Here is a 19,879-nt window from a genome sequence, read left to right on the forward strand (position 1 = left end):
ACACCACTCATTATTTTTCTAGATGTCTGCTATCTTTTCTGAGCTGAAGAGTTGTAGATTTATTGTTTTTTAATAGGAAAGCCACTGTATACCTCTTTCTTTTATTTTCATTAGTTTTTATTAGTCCTGGTAGATTTAGTTTTTATTAGTCTCAGTAGTTTTGTGTAAGGTGTTTCTCAATCTATTTGTAGCTTGTCAAAGTTGATGATCCTTTCCGTGTCTTCCTCTGTGTCTTCCTTATGTGGATATAGCTTCCTTTTCAAATGATGCTTTTTGAGTTAAATAACTTCTCTGATCCAGTTCAGTTTGCTTCCTTTTAGATTTTTCCTTAAGTCTATTTGGCATAGATGGCCTGTGTTGGTTTTGACACTCTGCTATCACCTGTAACCATATAATCTCTGAAGACTTTCATCTACCTCTCTTTTAATGAGAGACCTCATTTTTATGCATTTCTCTCCTTTGAAATGAAGCACAGTAAAGGCGATTTTTTCTGTCCTGTTGGTAGCAAAGCTGTTGAATTCACATTACAGGAATTCACAGGAATTCCATTTTCTGTTGTTCCAATTTACAATCTTTCTTTTTATAACTGTCATCACTGAATCCAGTTCCTTTGACTGCACTTAATTATTGACTCTCACTGTTTACACTGGAATCAGAGCTGGTAAAACTATCCTCACCTCCCCAGTAGAGAAATGACTTAAGATACTTCTCTTTACCATCAAGAAGTGCCTGGTATTTTAGCTCTGAGATTTAAGTCACATAGGTAATTTAGGTGTGAAAGTCAAGTCTGCAAAGGCTCTTGAGCAGCAAGAAAACTTTTAATCACTCCAGCCAGAATTCTTCATTAATAGTGTGAAATCCCTACTTTCACAACATTAGCCTTCTTAGCAGATTATGTGGTATATGTGAGAAGACTGATGTTTACCTAAAGAACAGTTCCTGTTTAAGAACTCCACACAGTGGTCAAGTTGCATTGATTTATTTCTACTCCCCAAGTCCACATGACAATAGCACACTTTAGACTTCAAGAAACAAAGGCAAATAGCCAAATTCCACTTAATCAATCAAGTGTCTATAAAAGGTATGGATCAAATGGCAACAAAAGTAGCAAAGACCAAAATGTATGTATTTTCTATCTCACCAGTGGTTTGGGCTTGTTTACCTAATGTTTTACAAAAATAACCTGAACAGAAATAAATGCTAGTAGCCTAATAGGCTACATGCAAGCACACTTCCGTTGTATTTCACTGAATGACCAGCCAATAGCAAAGACAGGTATTTGCAAAAACAGGGTTTTTTTAAGGGGCCAGTTTTTTGAACCAAGACGCATCAAAGAGCAAGGGTTTTCAAGAATTTCCCTCCAATATTTCAGACCAGTGAAATGTGTTGCTTCAGGGAAAAAAAATTGAGAACAACATTACTGCACTCTATCATTCAATTTTTATACTTGGGCAAGTCGGCATTATCATTCAAAATGACATTGTACAGAATTTAATTAGAAACAAAGTTATCTAAAAAAAAATCAAGAAATTCAATTTAGGCCAATTCCTGACTTCAGTGGGATATCTGCCTGAGTAAGGAACACAGGATATGGCCTTCTGTTTGAAGGAATCTCATTTTCTCCAGCACATAGTTAACCAAGGAATCCCATTTTAGTTATTCTAAAGAGTTGCTCCTAACATCACAATTAAAATTAGCCAGTATGAAGCTCACTGAAAGCTTGATGCTCTTAAATAAACTCTATAATGAACCACACAAATTCACACTAACAGTGAAGGCAGACTAACAGTGTATATCTTTTGTACAAAAAAAAATCCACCATAAAAAATAGCAATCATATCCAGATTTGTACTTGATTGTGAAAGATTCCGATTGTACTATACAGTACATTTACTTGAAAAAAAAAATCATAGTATGTTGGATTTTTTTAATTCCTAACACTTGAAATGTTTAAGAAAACTGCAGAATCACTATACATATTGCACTTCTCTGGTAAGCTGGGCTACTACGCTTCATGGCAAAAATATCCAAGTACATCTACTGAGTAAAACAGCATTTTTCTAATCCACAAAAGGAACTGAATTTCTTTCCCGCAGCTTTCATTAAAATTGTAACAATATTCTTTGCAGGCTCTTCTAGGCTTTGTTTCTGAAGGATTGCTGTATTACTTGTTACAGAATCCATATTTATTATTAAAAAAATCAACAAAACTCAAGGTAATGAGTAGATTTAACATACAGTGCACTATCTTCCTTCAGTCACAAACAAAATGAAGACAACACAGGTCATTAATACAGTTACACTTAGGCTTCAGGTTACTGTCGCTTTAAAAATAGCTCACTTCAATGGCAAGTTACAATTTTCTCAAAGCAAACAAAACCAATAATTTATTTGTTTTGAGTGGATAGTGTTAATCTTTTGCAGCTTGGTTTAACGTTTGATTCCTTACACTGAAAATCTTACTACATTTGCTCCAGCGTCAGAGAAAATGATGCAGTTTTAGAGAAAAAGCTTTCAAAATGCTTGACACAAACAAGCTATTTATTCTTCAAGTTCTTTGTCAAAGATGTTACTAAAACCTTCTGTCCATTTCATGAACACAGGAAAGATCCCAGGATGTCTTGAGTCAAAGTGGTCCATAAAGAAATTCTTTGGAATGTCTTAAGATTGGCTATAACTAGAGTTCTGGCTACCATTTGGACCCTGTTCTCCTTCACTGTTTGGAAGAAAAACAAACAAAAAAACACGTGTCTTCAAACAGAAGCATCATATTACGTTTTTGTCTTTTTTTTTTTTAATTAAAAAGTACAGTATTCTGAAAGTAGGAAAAACCTTTTGAAGGAAAATACTTCAACATATACACAAATAGGTTAAGATATGCTGCTCAGTTTCATAAAAAATGCAAAGGTTACTCTCAGCATGCATAAATAACTTCAGTGTATTTATTTGAATAGTAATTTCAATATATCCCCATGCAGCTTCCTGCTGAATCTACTTCTGAAGTAAACATTTCAAAGTTCACATTACCTAAGCATGTGCACAGGAATTTGCATGTGCAGATTCCCAACAGTGATATTTAATAACAGTAATTAAATACGACATCAAGCAGGCCCAGTTCCAACAAATCTGGTCCAGCCACGGAGCCCCACACTGCAGTTCCTTACATTTGCTAAGCTTATTGATCACATTCTAATCACATTAACGCTCTCCATAAAACAATGAATGTTCTGCTTCTCACTAGCTCCTGAACAATCAGTCTGGCTGTTTGTAATAGAAAGGTCTGCACTGTAAAAACATATGCTATACCTCAAATTAAACATTTACTCATTCTTAAGATAACCTCCAGTTTTTCCATATGAAAGGTATATTAAGGAAGTACAGTACCTATTTGGAGGTGGTTTTGGTTTAGGCATTTTACTAAGAATAGTAGCCATCTCTTTCCTCTCATCAAAGTTCTTCCACTGTTCATACAGCTTCAGAATAACCCTGATTATTTCTAAAATCTGATTAGAAAGAAGAGAGATCCTAAGGTCAGACACAATAGCAGTTTCATCTTTGTCATAGTCAGTTTAAGTGTGTAATTAATTAAACATGCCCCGAACTGAAATTAAGCAGAACAATTTTCATATTATAAACAGAGCTGTCTCACATTTAATCTGGTCTGGCAATCAACCATTTCTATAATTAGTTTTTTGATTTAATTGTGAATGGAAGCCTGAACAAAATACTTTCCCTCCCATTCAACTGTATATACCACTTCTCTTCCCCGGAAGCTAAATAGCTTTTTATTTATTTATTTGCAACTACTGCCACAGCTTATAACTATGCTACTGGGAAAATACAGACACCTGGCAGCATGATTGCAGCTAGATGATCATGGATTACCAATACAGTAACTGATGATTATCAATGTTCTATACACATCGGAGGCACAGTGTAGGAAAAAAAAAGCCCAAATCCAGAAAAAATTGGTCTGAATTCTTTCCTTCCAAGAAATAAAGAGCCAAGGAGTGCCTAAATTCTTATTATTATATTCTTATATACATATAATAAGAATTGTTGAACTCTTATAATCCCCTTCTGGAAGCATAAGCATTCTCTACCAGTTTGGACATTTTCTATCTCCTGAACCTCAACTACCTTAATTTCCTATTAAACTTCTAGTACAATATTCAGTATAAAAGGTGGATAATGTTTGGTTCGTAATTTGTTTCATCATTCTCTAAATTAATAAACTAGACTTCTTTCTTATTTTTAATACATGGGCTTTGATTAAGTGCTAGAACAATATATATCCTTGAAACAAAAGTCATAGTTGGCTAAGAGGTCTGTGGTGTTAATGTAAAAAAAATCAAGCTTAGATTGTATCACTGGCATGAGAACCAAGACATGTAAACATTCAAACATGTTCAGTATCAAGCTTATGGTAACCTTATCTGTCAAATATAGGTTGGTTCTCCTCTGCTGCCAATTTATTATCACCCTGCTTTTACATGCATGACAGCATAATTCACAGAGCTCTTGGTGCAACATAGCATCTACACTGTGCTTAAATTTGAAGACAAATCCTGGAATACAAATACAATGCCAGGATATCATCAGTGGGATAAAGGGCAATACCGAGGGCACAGAGGACAATGGTACGTCTCATCTGTAATATGCTATTTAATTCCAGACACTCAGTTTCAAAAAACATAGACTGAAAAATATGTGCAGAGTGAAACAGTGTGATAAGGAGTATGAGCACTAGTTTGGCTTGCTTGCTGGAGCTAAACAAAGGTTAAAGAAGTCAACCTAAAAAGTAAAAGGAACTAGTGAAGATGAAGAACATTATTGGTATGAGAACAACTGCACCTTGGAACCTGATAAATTTATGAAGGGGATTATTTGACATGGAATTTGCAATAGCAGGGAATTCAACTGAATGATCTTGGCATCCCCCTGTTTAACATTGACTGAAGTCACCATCCTGGTCATCCCAAAAGCATTAAGAATGTTTCACGCTCTGCTATACTACATACATTTATAGGGAGACAATGAGAACAGTATGTAGGCACAATGCTGAAAGGCAAATCAGAAAAATTACATGAACTAGAATTTAAAAGTCAAACTCCTGCTGGCAATCCTGAATGACGAAAAACACTGGGAATTCTTTTTCTGGCAAAAAATGCAAAAGGATATTGGTTTTATATTTCCAGCTGAAAAATGTCAACACCAGCAACACTCTGCCATTATGCAATGGCTCCATCTTGACTTTCAGAGCAGGGTGATAACCGAATGACCTGACATTGTCTCCCTCCCTGAGAGATCTACCTAATTTCAACAGCGCCTAACATATGATCACTCGATGAAGTTCAAATCAGTACTGCAGACGTGTAAGACAGTAGTTTTATAACCATGACTACCATTTCTGGTCAGTCCGTAACAGGTGGCAGGAATTAAAAACAGAGTACCTTTTCCATATCAACGGATAGCTCAGCAAACCATTGCCTTGCATCCTTCTGCTGGACAACACAGGCCACGTGTAGGCAAGCTGCAAAGATCAGGTGACACGGATATTGAACAAAGATCCATTCTTGATACAGTTACAAACATTCTATTTTTTATAAACACTATACAGTTCAAGAGAGAAAATTTGGGATTATCTGATTTTTCTTCAAGACTTTTTAAGTTGCAAGGCTACACTGTCAGTATTGTATGAAATGCAAACTGAAGCACCTTATGAGGGTACTCTAAGGAATGCTTGTTGATGGGACAGCGCACAGAATACATCCATTTAAACATGACAAGAGACATTACTTGTGTTACGTACCTAGAGCTATCATGAAAGGAGGGTACAGCAGACAAAGATCAGTTCTATATGTGTCATTCACTATCCTCCTGTGCAAAAAAGAACTTGTAAGTATCGTCCTATTCACCTTTAGACTATATAGCTTCAAAAACTGCTGTCAGTTTATAAATATTTTGTTAGTTTCCCAGATCGTAGAAGCAGTGAGGCTGCAGGGCAAACCAGCAAGGGAAGAGATCTCTTCCCTTGTAAAAATCTCTTAAAGCCTTTCACTTTTTCCTTTGTAGTCACAGCAGAAGTTTATTTGGAAGCACTATTATAGTACCATAAATGTCTTTCTGCAGAGGGTGTTGATGTATACCATAAAATAATTATCCCCATTTCACAAATAAGTAAGGGCAAGCATAAAAGTAGTATTTTTACTGTCTTTCTGTATTTGAGAAACAGTTCAAGAATAAAAGTTCTGCTAACGCAGCTAAAAACCCCTGTATACTGCTTCTACCTCCTACGACAAGATACAACAGAAAGCTGACGTTGATAGAAAAAGATTACCCCTACTCATAATCACCATTCAGTAGTGTAAAAAACTGTGCTATTAGAGCTAGTCTAAAAATAAAAATTAGACCACTGCAAAGTAAAATCATTACAGAATAAGCTAAGTCAGGGACATATACCTGCTCAGGTTAACTAGGGCACCCTTTGTATTCAAATATGGTAAGCCTGCTTTTGCTTAACCACCTTTGAAGCATAACTGTTAAAACGCTTGCTTGCTGAAAGGAGGCACTATTGTTAATCACTGTCTTCATTACCATGCGAGAGGTAGCAGCATGTCTTCTTGGCCCATATCTTGCACATATTGGAGCAAAGGTCTATAAGGATGATATACTATCAAACAGCAGTCCTAGGAAAAATGTCAACGGGATAAAAGTTAGATTACAATGCAGAATGTGTTGTCAGTTCATATTAAAAACATTTGGTTTACAAGTCAATTACTGATTATTTTTTTTAAGTAGTGTTCTGACACCTAACCCTGCCCTAATGAGGGCAGTGCTCTCTCTAGAATACCATTACATAGCATGGTTGCCAGTCTGTCAATGTCCTTCCCCTAAGAGACAGAGAAAGCCACATCTGCAGCACACTGAAACCTCATTTGCTTACAAACCCGTAATTCCCACTTGGAAATACAAAACACTGCCAGAAAACAGTCTGTCACTAAATACCATACATGGAAAGCATGCCAAAATAATTGACACTGGCTTGGAAAGAAAGAAAGAAAAGAAAAAATCCACTGCTCTCAAATCCCCTCTTTTCAGGCCCACGTTGGTGTAAACAAGAAGGAATAACCCTCTCACTGAAAGCAGCCAACTGTATGGATACTATAGGGAAAAGCCACATTAAGTTACATGTGCTGAACACTGAAGTGAGACAGTTATTATACATACTATATATTGCATAGCGTACTGGAAAAATAAGTTAATCCCCAAAATGTAACTTCCTGTAAATGCAGTTACTTGTGATAAAACTCCTTTGTACAAAACTCAAGAGTTACTGCCATGTATAGCAGAGGTATCAAGGACTAAATCTAAACAGGATATCTAAAAAGGAGTTATAGCAACTGTAGACATAAACAAAAACTTTGATCCAACCTCCTCTGTGTCCTGTTCCCAAAACATATCCTTTCTCAGTTGCTGCCTAACTCACTAAACTCCTCCCTGGTTTCTCTCTCCTTTTCTATGCACTTGAGCAGAACTACTCTAGTACAGCAAGCTCGGCGCCTAACCCATCCAAGTCCAACCAATATGCAGAAATTAGGCATCTACTTTACCAAGCCCCCTAAGAAGCCTGGGCTGCATCCTTTCAGCTGCCCTAGAAAACAAAGCAATGGGATAGCAACCCTTACAAAAAGCAGGTACAGCTCCTTTCTTTGAAAGTGCCTGGAAGAAAATGTCACGTTGCGCTCCTTTCATCCAACAGCCTAATAGTTACAGCACCATCTCAGAAAATGGGAGGCCCTGAATTCAGTTTCTTCCTCACAGGATTCAAACCCACATCTCACTTCCTAGAAGATTACTCTAACTATCAGGTTATAGACTAGCCTGAGTGGGATACTCCATACTGAAGCTGGAACGTATGTGTAGCTCCAGATTCTTCCAGGCAAGAAGCAGAGGGCATAGAACGAATACAACTCTTTATGCTCTACTGGCCATTCATCTGGGGAAATAAGGACACTGACATCCTAGTCTCTGCATCAGGACTCATATACAGTTACCTTTCTTTTAAAAACAGAAGCAGTTCTGGAAACAGAACTTATGCTTTACCCTTCCCAACAGTGCTCTAACCACTAGGATGCAGAGCCATACACAGTCCTCCTGTCCCCACCGCTCCCGCAATCTGCCCTCTTTCTGTTGAGAAGCCCAGCTTCAACACAAGGAGGTGAGAACGCCCTCACTCGGCCTAGATGACAGCACAGTAATTACAGCATTCTGCTAAAAATGTAAATGTTAGACCTGCATGGACATCATTCTAAAGTTGGAGTGGGGAAAAAAAAAAGGACAGCATAATGCATATTTCATAGCACAAAATTCAAAATATTCTTCATCAGTAAAAAGTAAACTGAGGCAACAGTTAAAAAAAAAAAAAAAAAAAGGCGGCAAACCACCAAAAAGCCCACCTACCATTAATTCTAAGAGATAGAATTCACATTCTAGTATCTGCAAAGAAGTAAAAATCACAGTTAAACAGCAGCATGTTTCAGACAGCAGAAAGAATTAACTGGCATCCAGTTTATCATCATGAATGCACAGGAATTCTCAACAGTCCTAAACGCATTTCATCTGAAACTACAAAATGAAACAAAAATCAAACTATTATTAGCCATTGCCTTACCACCATTATAACTCAACTCCAGTCATAATAACAATGCATTTAAACATTTTGGATCAAGTTTACTATGAAAGACTACTTCACTGGCAGTACTTGTCTGATTTGTTTCAATACCTGGCAGCAGCAAATTGTTCCCACTGTATAAACACTTAACAGCAACAGAGAAGTCCTTTTGTAGAATTAGAGCCTCTTCATCAGGCCACTAACATGCCAAATGGCCTTTTACAGTATTTTCAGATTTAATTTCATATGAAATATTCTGTCCAAGTGTAGCAATTAAATCAGCTCTCGTTTTCCATAGAGATAGTGATGTATTAGTGATATCAAGGAAAAGACTGGACTGCTTTGGCTACAGGAAAGCAGTACTCAGAAATACATTTCCATTTGCCTTTATCTGTAAAATAGCACTGCAGTTTTATTGCAAGGTCTTAAGATAGTTTATATTCTGATATATCATTTGGCTTTCTAGATCGGGTAAAAAGCAAACCAACAAAAAAGTAGTATTTGTCACAGTCGATCTAAAAATAATTAGATCTGTTTAACTTTCAGAATACTACAGCACAGGTCAAAACTGGTTTCAAGAAAAACTACAAAATTTCTCAGCATTGTGACTGAGAATGCCTTGAAAACCACTCGTAAATCCAAATTTTAAATAAAAAATAAAAAATATTTTTCAAAAGCTATTACATTTTACAGGCAAAAATAAAACTGCTTTCTGGAAGCCAACTGCTCCTGCATGCAAGTTTGGAAGCATCCCAGGTGCAAGGGCTATTTACCTTCCCTGGAGCAATGTATTTGCAAACAAGAACATTCAAAAAAAGCTAAATCTCTTTTATCATCATGCTATATAAAAATTACTATTTCAGTCACCCAGTCACGTCACTTCTCTTTATAGCATTCCTGACAATTTAAGGAAAGGAGGTTATATAAGATTTTTTACTTTTTTTTAAAGTAAATTTCCCAATAATCTATCCAAAACTAATTATGAGCAACCTGATATATGAGTATGAAAATATTTCTTTCTTAGAATTTAAAAGACAGGATTTCCTGCTAACAATTATTTGTCTTTTAATTTATTTGATCAATTTGTATTTCAAACAGCATACTTACATGGTTCATCCTATAAGGAAACTCCTTCGGAAAGGCATACGAAAACCTAGTTTTCACTACAGTAAAGAGAAATCAGTATGTTAAAAATGATGTAGTTAATACTTTTACTTCTTTCCCTTTCTCTTAATTCATCTGTATACAGCCTTTCAAATCCATTTGGCAGCATAACTGCTTGCAGTACAAAAGGTTTGTATTTGAAAGAGAAAAGTTAAGTTATAAGATTTAAGATCCTGAAAGGGAAAGAGAAATAAACCTGAAACCCAGATTTGCACAGCTACTCGGGCGGACACTTGTCTGCTGCTTTGGGCACTATTAAATCTTCTGGTTAACCACCAACTAGCTTATGGGCACCTAACTTTCCACAAGTTATCATTCACAGAGCTATCTGCCTACTGATGTCACTCCAAAACTGGTGATCTCTTCAGGATCTCAGTTCCAACACTAAATCCAAATGGAATTTTCACGTGGGGTTTTTTACATAGGCTTGATCCTTCAACATGCAAGATTTTAAACCATGTAATGAAGTCTTAGAAAAGCAAGACTGAGGGCAGGGTGAGGGAGCTCAGCCAAGAGATCTTGTATGTCCACGATGTAAAGATTTTGGATATGCAAAAACCAGGCTCAAATTCAAAGCAAGTCAATTCACCGCACCGCAGATTAATGTCCTAGGCACTGGATTATCAGACATTTCAAGGGTGTTTCTCTCCTTGAGAGAGACACCTAAGCATTTGATTAGGCATATGATTCAAGACACTTCCTCCAAGAGAATGTTCAAATATATCCTCAGTTTTCTAGCTTATGATGATCCCTGACTTAGATACCTAATTACCCTCATGCATTTTACAAGGAGAACAGGTACAAATAGTGCACTGTTAAGAATTATGTTAAGTTGCAAAAAACAGTGATCCCATATTAGAATGCTGAGCAAAGAAAAACTTAAGTACACTTGAGGATGTGGATTTGAGATTTGTACAAGTGAAACATTTAAAAATCTATTTTAAGTCCCTGTCCTCCAAGGAAAACAGGTTAACATTTAACATCCTGGAAGTGGACAATATTCCTTATATTAATGACAGACAGTATATTATGCATTGATACTACTTCCAGAAAATCAGTAGGCCATTCACTTTGGTGAAAAGATAGTGTCAGTCCTGTGGACTAAAGACTTCAACATTTAGACCTATGGTGGACTTGGTAGAAAATTTGCTGTAGGACAATAAGACTAGGCTACTGGTTGGAAATTTTAATTATTTCAAGAAAGAGCAGAATTAATAAAACAGTTTTCTCAAGAAGCATGCAAACTGAAGAGATATGTAGTAAAAAAAAAAAAAACCACTTCGAGGGGGAAGATAGGGAAACAAAACATTTTTCCCACAAAGCAAGCTGCAGACACAACCATATGGAGCTGTCCTTTTAGTGAGCTGTGGAAACAGAGCGAAAAGCTTTTGAAGAGGTTGCCAGAACCCAATCTGAGATTATCTTCCTTACAAAGGAAGCGTGTGTTACTAACTTCACGTTTCTACCTAACTAAAAGCAAACAAACCTTTTCAACCAACCACTATTACGCTAGTCATCCCTTTTTTCAGCTTTCTTTTACTTGTCTCGCCTCATCTTTTTTCGCGTTTTGTATGAAGACTTCAAAAAAATTTGCTGTGTGCTACTGAAGCAACTCTGGTAAAGGAAGACCAGGTAGAATAAAAGACATAAATGCTAAGAGAAAGCCTGTTGCTTTTTGTCCCCACTTCCATGAAATGCAGAGTACTTAACAGGGCAGGCAGGGCTTCTAGGTCTGACAGAAGAACTGTGGGGGAAATCTTCTGTGGGATTCCGAGACTTGAGATTTTCAGAAACAGCACAGCTCAGGACTAGAAGTCCAAGTAAAATCAGCAACTGCATATTTACCAAAATCCATCTAACTTTCTCACTGATGCATCGTAACTGCCACATAGATCTGTGCTTTGAGATGCTACTGACGTAAAAATAGCAACTCTTATCGCTAAATCCAGTACTGGTTTTGGTCATGCTGGCACTGAAGATGCGTTTCAGTTCCTGGTGGTGGAACTGTCATACGGCCAGCCCCATGGACTGATATACTTACTGCATGTGGAGGCTACAGATGCAGCCAGTCACCTGTCCCCTCAACGGCTAAGAGGGATTTTGAAAGCACTGACCTACATTTTGAAGAGCACAGCCAGGAACTGCCTATTGAGAGCAGCTGGACCTTCTGGGTCAAATTATAGCATTCAGTTAAGGAAGCCCTCACTTTAAGACCTTGATGCATGAGATGCAAGTTATGGGAACTGGGAAATATAAGGCAAGTGGGAAAGATAGAGAATTAAGTAACTACAGTGTGATTTTATTGCATTTATTTGTGAACAATATATAGGTTATAAAATGTATTTTTAGAAATAATTACCATGTGCAAAGACTAATTTTATGATGGGGAAAAAAGGATTTAAAAAAATTAGGAGGTATACAGCCTCCCAAAAATTCTGAAAACAGGTACTTCCACGGAGCCATACCTTTTATAAAACAGACGAATAAAGCCCTAAGTTTACAATTCTATCTTTGAGTAGTTCAGAATTCAATTTACTACTCAAGACTGTTTATAAATCTCAATAGTTTAATTTCATGACTTTGTTTTTATTTATGCTTGGCATAAGTTCCAACCAGAATCAACCAAAACTGATACAGAAAGGACCCTTCTGTTTCCATATTTAGAAACAGAGGTTATTTATTCTAAATGGCTTAAACTGGCTCCTAGCAGTCAACAGGCAAGCCTCCCACAACTTGATAAAAAGCTACCTTTTAAAAAAAAGCAAACAAAAAAACCCACAAATAAAATGTCTGATCTCCCTATAGAGATACCTAACTACAGTATAATGAAAAACACCGATACTTACATACAGAAGTAGCAGCAGAAATCAACCTCGTATTTGAAACAACACCAAATTCCTGAAGAAAAAGAATGGTAAATGAGGTGAACCACCTGAAATACCATATACTCACACTGTTACCAAATTAAAATTAATGGCTTCTTACTAAACTGTGCTTCTTTATGCAGTATTTCTTTTTTTTTCCCCCACCCCTTTTTCTTTCTTTTTTTTTTTTTCTTAAGGTGAACAGGGTAAACTCTTTACCTAAGAGTTTTTTCACTGATTAGTTACTTTGTTGTTTGAATTGTGAGGAATAGTAAACATTTATGAAAGGTACTAAAGCCACAAAAGCTCAGTTGGCTAACACTCTACATATAAAATAGACAAGAGGGCTTCAAGAAGGTATGTTGTTTTTCCTTAACCCACTTGGAGAGAAAACTGCCTTTAGAAATCTGTCCTTAACTACCTTTGTTTATTATGTTTCCATGAAGCCTTAGCTCCTCTGCTGAGACAGTCAGCAAGCTGAAAATTTTCTGTATATAGTGTTCTTTCAGAGAAGTGCATAGCTGAATCATTACTGCTATAGCCGCCCTCTAAAGTTGCAGCTTTAGCATAGGGAAGGCTGCACAGACTCTAGTATTTGTTCTAAAATATAAGGTACATCTGTACATATACACTCTATGTCTGTACTTTCTTAAAGGCTTAATTAACAAACTGATGAAAGAATACTCTCTCCAATACTCTGCATCTTTCTCCTTTCCTTCATCTCTTCCAAACACTGAAAAGCATCACAGTATTTGTACAGACAACAGCATCACCTGTAGACACTGGTTTAGTAGGACTGCTTCTACCATCCACTAGGTATTTGAGTTCCTCCTGTAAAATTCATTAGTGCTGACATATCACAAATTGGCCAATTTGATTTTTTTCCATTACGCAGACACTTCTCAAACAGCTGAAAAACTTCTTGCATTACAGAGGACTAAGAGCAGTGCCCAGTTGATGCTAACTCCTGGAAACATTCAAAGTGGACTTCTAATGGTGGAGGCATGGAGCCTTCTCACCACTATCCCTAACGGGTCAGTTCCTTATAATAATTTCTCAAAGGCAGTGTATGAGCTACAACATACTTTTAATTAAAGTAATGAAAGTGTGGTAAACTCTGAGGATCCCTCACTATATGAAAGGGAAAAGGATAATTATGAAAAAAATTCAAATTACGTTTTAAAGTTTGAGTAAACATAAATAAGGAAAAACACACCAGAAAGGAGACACTGCACAATTCAAGATATAGTGTATGTAAATATGTAAACACTGTATCACAGTGAAACAGCCATTTAAAATAATCTTTCCAATTTTCAGAGGCCCTTCAGGATTAGCAATTCAGACAAAATTGTGAAAGATCAAATACTAAATAACATGTTTGAAGGCCTTCTCCATCTCCTTTTCTTAAATGCTATAGAAATCCATACAAAAAAGAGAAGGTTTCAACCCCCAAAGCATGAAGAATGACAAAAAAATTTAAAAGTCCTAAACGTTTTCTCTCTCTCATACATCACATAATTTTACATTAAAAAATTGTAATACTTCATACCTCTACTTTGGATGCCAAAAACACACACGTAGGAGCCATTAATACTGGATCTATACTTTTTAGGGAATATCTGAAATGTTATAACAAAATTATAATATGTTGTTTCATACACGTAGAACGATTTATCTATTAAGAGCACCACACTTCCTTTTGAAAAAGCAAAGCTTAAGTTAACTTTATTAGCATAAAAGCTTTACACCATCCAGAAAACAAAAGTGGCACTGTTTTTAATACAGAACTGCATTTTAAAAGGGCTACCAAAATGTGCCTAGCAAATGTTTTATTCTTGTACCATCATAGTAAACAGTCCTACCTGGCATAGAATCTCTTGAAGTAGACTGTAGCAGTGGCAATAACTTGTTGTCTTAATTTAAGATGTTCACCTAAAGCCTGGATAACTTAAAAAAAAATGAACAAAAGCTTGAGTTGAGTTTTTACAACAATTTGACACCAAATAGCAAAGGATCTCAAAACATGACTAGTGCTGGGGATTCTAAGGAGCAGCAGCACAGTCTTCTCCCTCAGTTCAGATACGTTGTTCTGGTGAGACAACGTGTTGCTGTAAACCTACAGACCTGTGGGTGAAGAAGCAGCACTGCATCCTGAAGCTTGTGGACACCTTCAAAAAGGGAAAGGTAACTTGACTTCACTGTGTACAAAGTGAGTATGACCTTTAAGAAGATGACAACACAAATCTCAGAAGGGTAAAGCTTGGGTATTCCATTTCAGAGCAAAACAAATTCAAACACTTAAAATATAAGTCTACGGCTTTTCAGTGCCGTGCAAAATGGATGGGTTTTTTTCAAACAGCTAAAGCTGCCAACACAAACATGGTCATTAAATTTGGCAGAGGCAGCAGGTGTTAAAAAAAAAAATGACATATTTAGTCTAGGGAGAGGGGGTGGGAGACCAGAGGATGCAGTCAGCTGCTCCATCGCAGTGGTCCTCTGCCAGTTGGCCAAGAAACAACCCTGGTGTCATCTGTGCAGGTAGCTCTTGTTTGGCCTCCCAGGCAAAGGAAAGGTGCCAAGCAAATTAGATGCATCAAGCTGGGATTAAGAGCAGGGGTTGGATATAGAGAATGGCACAGAGAAACATAAGGTTGTTACTTGTTATTTTTCCCATACTTCTTCGCAGACATTATTGTGAGCAAGGCTTGGCTGTGTTAAGACTACCTCTTCTTTTTTTCCTCCCTCACCAGAAATGTCCAAAACAGTAATTTAAAATACACTTAAGTATATATTTAAAATATGGACAGCAAGATCAAGACAGCGACCACTGATGGGAAAAGCAAACAATTCTGTTATCAGTCATCGCTAAATTCTTAGTCTCTACTTAAGCACACAAATCCAAATTTTTTTCCCTATGCTCTTATCCCGTATCCCTTGGGAACAGTCAGGGTACACCCTACTCTCACTTTTAATGAACAGCACAGCATTTTAAAACACGCAAATATCAAGGACATTGTTGGCTAGAAAAGGACTGAACATAGGAGAAAAGGAGAAAACTACCCTGAACAGCGCTGATGATTGGCAACATTTTTTTTCTCTACAGGAAAAGGTAACTAATTCGTCACCCAGTATGACTACCCAAAGCAACATTAAGTCCCTGTCCGTGTCATATCACTATTTTCCTAAAGAGAAGAATGCCAAATTGAGACTAGCTTGCCAGTGACAGTAGGACGAGCAATACTGCCAGAAAGGAGGTTATGCCTGGTATGCAATGTCTGTACAAATATTAAAATATTTATCAGCATATCTTGAGAGGTTTGAGAGGATTTTTCCCTTTTGATTTGACTATGGGGCTACAAAGCTGTCCTACTACTAGGGCATCAGAAAAATTCAAATATTGAGCTAAACAGAATTCTCCAAATATGTTTCTCACTCCCATGGGATTTTCAGGAATGGTTAGGCCATCTGCTGTCAGAGAAAAATCAAGTGTGGTTTAGGGAAAAAAAATGGGCGAGAACCTAGAGAGACTTAATGAAATAGAAGCTTGTATATGCTGGGAAAAAGTCCAATACTTGTAATAATTTTTTAAATATTTTAAAAGAAACTATTGGATTATTTATTCCCTTATGTTTACAAAATAAGTGGTTTCAGTGGTTTTTTTTAGATAAAAATTGTTTTAGATCTGAATATCTTGAGTAGCCTGTAACACAAACATTACAGCTTCTGCCCTAAACCAGAAAGGGAAATCAATTAATGCGCTTTTCAACCAAAAACTCTATTAAGACTTGGTGAGCCAAAGGGAGAAATCAACATCAATTTCCTTTTTCAAACTATTTTAGAAGATGATAGTTTTCCTTCTCTGCAGTATTAATATTCTGAGTGGTTGCACATGGCCATACAATCAGTTGGTGATCTATTGCACTTGTTTTCCAATGAGGAGGCAGCAGGAAACTGCCTCTCTCCAGGCAATTTTTCGGTTGCCTTAGGGAACAACCATCTCCTGGGCAGACGCATGCTGAATGTGACAAGCCATGGCTGAGACTCATACCCCTACCCAGGTAATGCAGGAGGTGGGAGAGAAGAGAGGGAGGCTCTATAAACCCAAAGCAGGGTCCCTATTCAGAGGCAGGTGATGATACAACACATATCAAGCATTTGAACATGGCAAGCTCTGCCTGAGCTCCCACCAGTACAGAGCAGCCCCTGACTGTCCTCCCTGTGAAGGTGCCTCTCCTTGCTACAGAAGGGGTGAAAGCCCAGCACCACTCTCTCCTCCAGCATAAACTGTGTTCGTACGCGCACAAGGGAGATGCTGGCAGAGCTGTTCTCCAGCTGCTGCAGGTCACACACTGTACCTTCAGGGGAGGCAAGGAACGCCAAGGAAAAAGGAGCCTGAGAACCACAAACTGAAACCACCTTGTCTACTTTGTAAACCTTTGTTTACTCAAGAAAAATACTGAAGTGAAACATTTAGAAGAGCGTATTTCATAATTCAAATTAATACTTATGAAAGTTAGCATAGAAATACAGTTTCAGAAATATCAGTACCCTGTTTTCTCTTTTTGCATTATGAAGCTATGGCACTTTGTTTTAACCTCAAGGGATTTCAGGAATTGATCAAATAGGTAAATCATTGCTAGCTTGATTTCCTCGTGCCGTATAAGCGATAACGCAGAGGTATCCATAGCAATCAGATTTGCAGCATAGGCAATTATTATAAAAATAGCTAAGCTATGAGAGAAGCTGGGATAAGTATCTTCCACAGATATCATTCCAGCACTGACATAAGATCTTCCAGGGGTCTTGGGAAAGTCACCTAACTGTCTCAAGTCTGGCCAGATAGCTGAAAAAATAAGCATTCTGTACTTTAAAGGGCTGCTGTGAAAAAATATTTAAAGAGCTGTCTGCAAACAAATTACTATTTAGCAATATCCTTTGCTTAGGGAGATTTTTTTTAAATGCTGAACAATTGCACAGAAAAGAGTTTAAGTGCCTGCATAATCTGATATGCTCCAGTGCGGCCATTCATATGGTTAAATGTTTTGGAGGATCAAGTAAGTCTTAGATAACTTCACAGACAAGCCCCAAACTCTTTGGGAGTACAGGCTGCCTGCCAAGAGCTCTCAGAAACTTGTAGACAATTTGAGAGCCACCCGGTGCTGGGGAATCAGTCACAAGGCAAGACACAGGCTGTGGCGCAGGTTTCAAAGAACATTAACTGAACACAAATAACAAGTTTTCAAGCTTTGCTGTTAACAGGACTGCACAGATCAGCTAAAATACTTATCCTAGCCTAAGAGCCCACCAAAAGCCCAGTTTGAGTATTAATGCTTGACATGGAGCCTTTCATATGCTAGCTTAGCAGTTTCTGCTTGCTTCTCCTTCCTTTTATGTTTTTGGTAAGAACCTCTTGAAAATAATAAAATGTACTATGTTTTGTCCCATCACAGGTTAAAATGTTATATATGCAGCTAATTTGCCTGCAAGTTCTCCTAAAATTGTGTTAATACAACTAACAAATGACAACGTTATTGATATTCCAGGTTTTTTGTTAAAATTGGTTGTGAAAGTATATGAAATATCACAATGAAAACATTATATTCTCTAAGCAATTCAACCTTGCATTTAGACACAGCAGATACTGTACAGATTTTATGGCAGAAATAAAAATAAAACAGTTTTACCATTAGTAAAAAATATCTGTAGTTTCCAATATTCTTCTTCAGTCAAAAATTTCAAGTCTTTCTGGCGTTCCTTCAATAGATCTTGTTTATCCAAAATCCATTGTAAACTAAAGGAAGGGAAAATTATTTCAGCAACTCTCTGTCAACAGTATATCGAGTGACTCCTGTACAGACTACAGATTGCAGACCGGGGCTAGAGGGCTAGTGACCTTTAACCAAACCACATACAATCTTCTCAAGCAAACGTTCACCAGGGTTTTCCAAGTTAGATAGCTAAAAAAAACGCTAACGAGCAGGGACTAAGAGTAGCCTTTACCTACCGTAAACCAAAGTGGCTGTATAGCTCTCGCGCACTGTCGGTTCCTAGCAAGGTTTACGTTATATTTAGCACACCACAGGCACCCATTTAAACCTCGACGCGCTCAGCCTTGGCTGCCCTACCTACCTTGGCTGGGGATAAATATATCACACCCTGGGGACTCCAACTGCCCGCACTCGATCGCTTGAGACCAAGGCAGCGCGGGCACGGACACGGGGACGCGACTCCGCTCCCGGAGAGCCCAAACGCTTTGGAAGTCAGGGCGAGGCGAGGCCGGCCGGCTGGCACGGCGGCGGCACGAGCCGGAGCGGCGGCGGCGGCAGGAGCCGGAGCGGCGCCGGCGGCTCTCGCACTCCAGCCCGGCTCCCGCCAGGGCTCTGCGGGGAGCAGGCCCCGCCGCCCGCCGCCGCTGAGAGAGGCAGCCCAGCGCCGCGGCGCTCCCCTCGCCCCCGCCGGGCCTCCCGACAGAGCCCTGCCCCGCGCCCCCGGCCCGGCCCCGCCGCCCCGGCCCGGCCCGGCAATGAATGGACAAAGCGCGGCGGCGGCCCGCAGCCCCCTCGCCCCCCACCCCGCGGCCGCGACACCCACTAGTGCGAGCTCTGCCAGAAGTTCCCGGCCATGGGGAGCAGAGGGGAGGAGGCGCCCGGGCCCGCGATGCCTCGGCCCCGCCGCGCCAGCACCGCCACCCCCGCGCCGGCAGCAGGAAGGAGGCGGCCGCCGCCACCGCCCCGCGCCGCCGCCACCGCCGCCGGCCGGCAACACGCGGCACTGGGAACCGTTCCCCTGCGCGCGGGTTCCGCCCGCCCCCGCCAGGCCCCGCCAGGCCCGGCTGGCGGCCGCCATCAGCGGTCCGGGGGCACGGCGCTGCTGCTGCGTCCTGACGGCCCTCACACGGCCCGCCAGGCTGCCGGAGCCCAGCCAGGCGCCGTGGCGGTGAGGTGCGAAGGCACCAGGTGCACAAAACAAGCGCGTTACTGCCGCGGGTGGCAGGGGCCGCTTGAGGTCCCGCCGCTGTTGCCAGGCGTCCTGCGCGGTGCTCGCTTCGTAGAGACACGGAGCGGCTTGGGCTGGAAGGGGCCTGCAGAGACCATCCAGTCCAACCCCCCTGCCGCGGGCAGGGACGCCTCTCACTGGACCGGGTTGCTCAAAGCCCCGTCCAGCCTGACCTTGAACA

The 19,879-nt window shown here is 39.3% G+C and overlaps 1 protein-coding gene across 3 annotated transcripts; it reads right to left on the reverse strand.

The window, feature by feature from the left end:
- Positions 1-963: 963 nt before the first annotated feature.
- CCNC (cyclin C) lies at positions 964-19,480 on the reverse strand. 3 transcript variants are annotated; one of them, XM_072855567.1, is made up of 13 exons: positions 18,832-19,012; positions 18,387-18,493; positions 14,827-14,922; positions 14,565-14,649; positions 14,252-14,321; positions 12,685-12,736; positions 9,782-9,837; positions 8,464-8,499; positions 6,598-6,689; positions 5,813-5,880; positions 5,454-5,533; positions 3,385-3,503; positions 964-2,716 (listed from the first exon to the last, which is right to left on the reverse strand). In XM_072855567.1, the coding sequence occupies exons 5-13, from the start codon at positions 14,288-14,290 to the stop codon at positions 2,662-2,664; spliced, it is 597 nt and encodes a 198-aa protein (XP_072711668.1). In that variant the 5' UTR covers positions 14,291-14,321; positions 14,565-14,649; positions 14,827-14,922; positions 18,387-18,493; positions 18,832-19,012; the 3' UTR covers positions 964-2,661. The 3 variants fall into 3 exon arrangements, with proteins under 3 accessions (XP_072711668.1, XP_072711669.1, XP_072711666.1); XM_072855568.1 differs by lacking the exons at positions 14,827-14,922; positions 18,832-19,012 and adding an exon at positions 19,294-19,480; XM_072855565.1 differs by lacking the exon at positions 14,827-14,922.
- Positions 19,481-19,879: the final 399 nt, after the last annotated feature.

This window comes from Ciconia boyciana, chromosome 3, assembly GCF_034638445.1.
Source record: "Ciconia boyciana chromosome 3, ASM3463844v1, whole genome shotgun sequence".
NCBI classification, from domain to species: domain Eukaryota; kingdom Metazoa; phylum Chordata; class Aves; order Ciconiiformes; family Ciconiidae; genus Ciconia; species Ciconia boyciana.

Coding starts and splice junctions, on each gene's coding strand:
- CCNC (XM_072855568.1), bottom strand. CDS start 19,325: ATGGCCGGGAACTTCTGGCAGAGCTCGCACTA. Junction 14,322..14,564: donor TTCAAGAGATTCTATGCCAG/GTAGGACTGTTT, acceptor ATAACATTTCAG/ATATTCCCTAAAAAGTATAG. Junction 3,504..5,453: donor TATCCGTTGATATGGAAAAG/GTACTCTGTTTT, acceptor CTTTCTAATCAG/ATTTTAGAAATAATCAGGGT.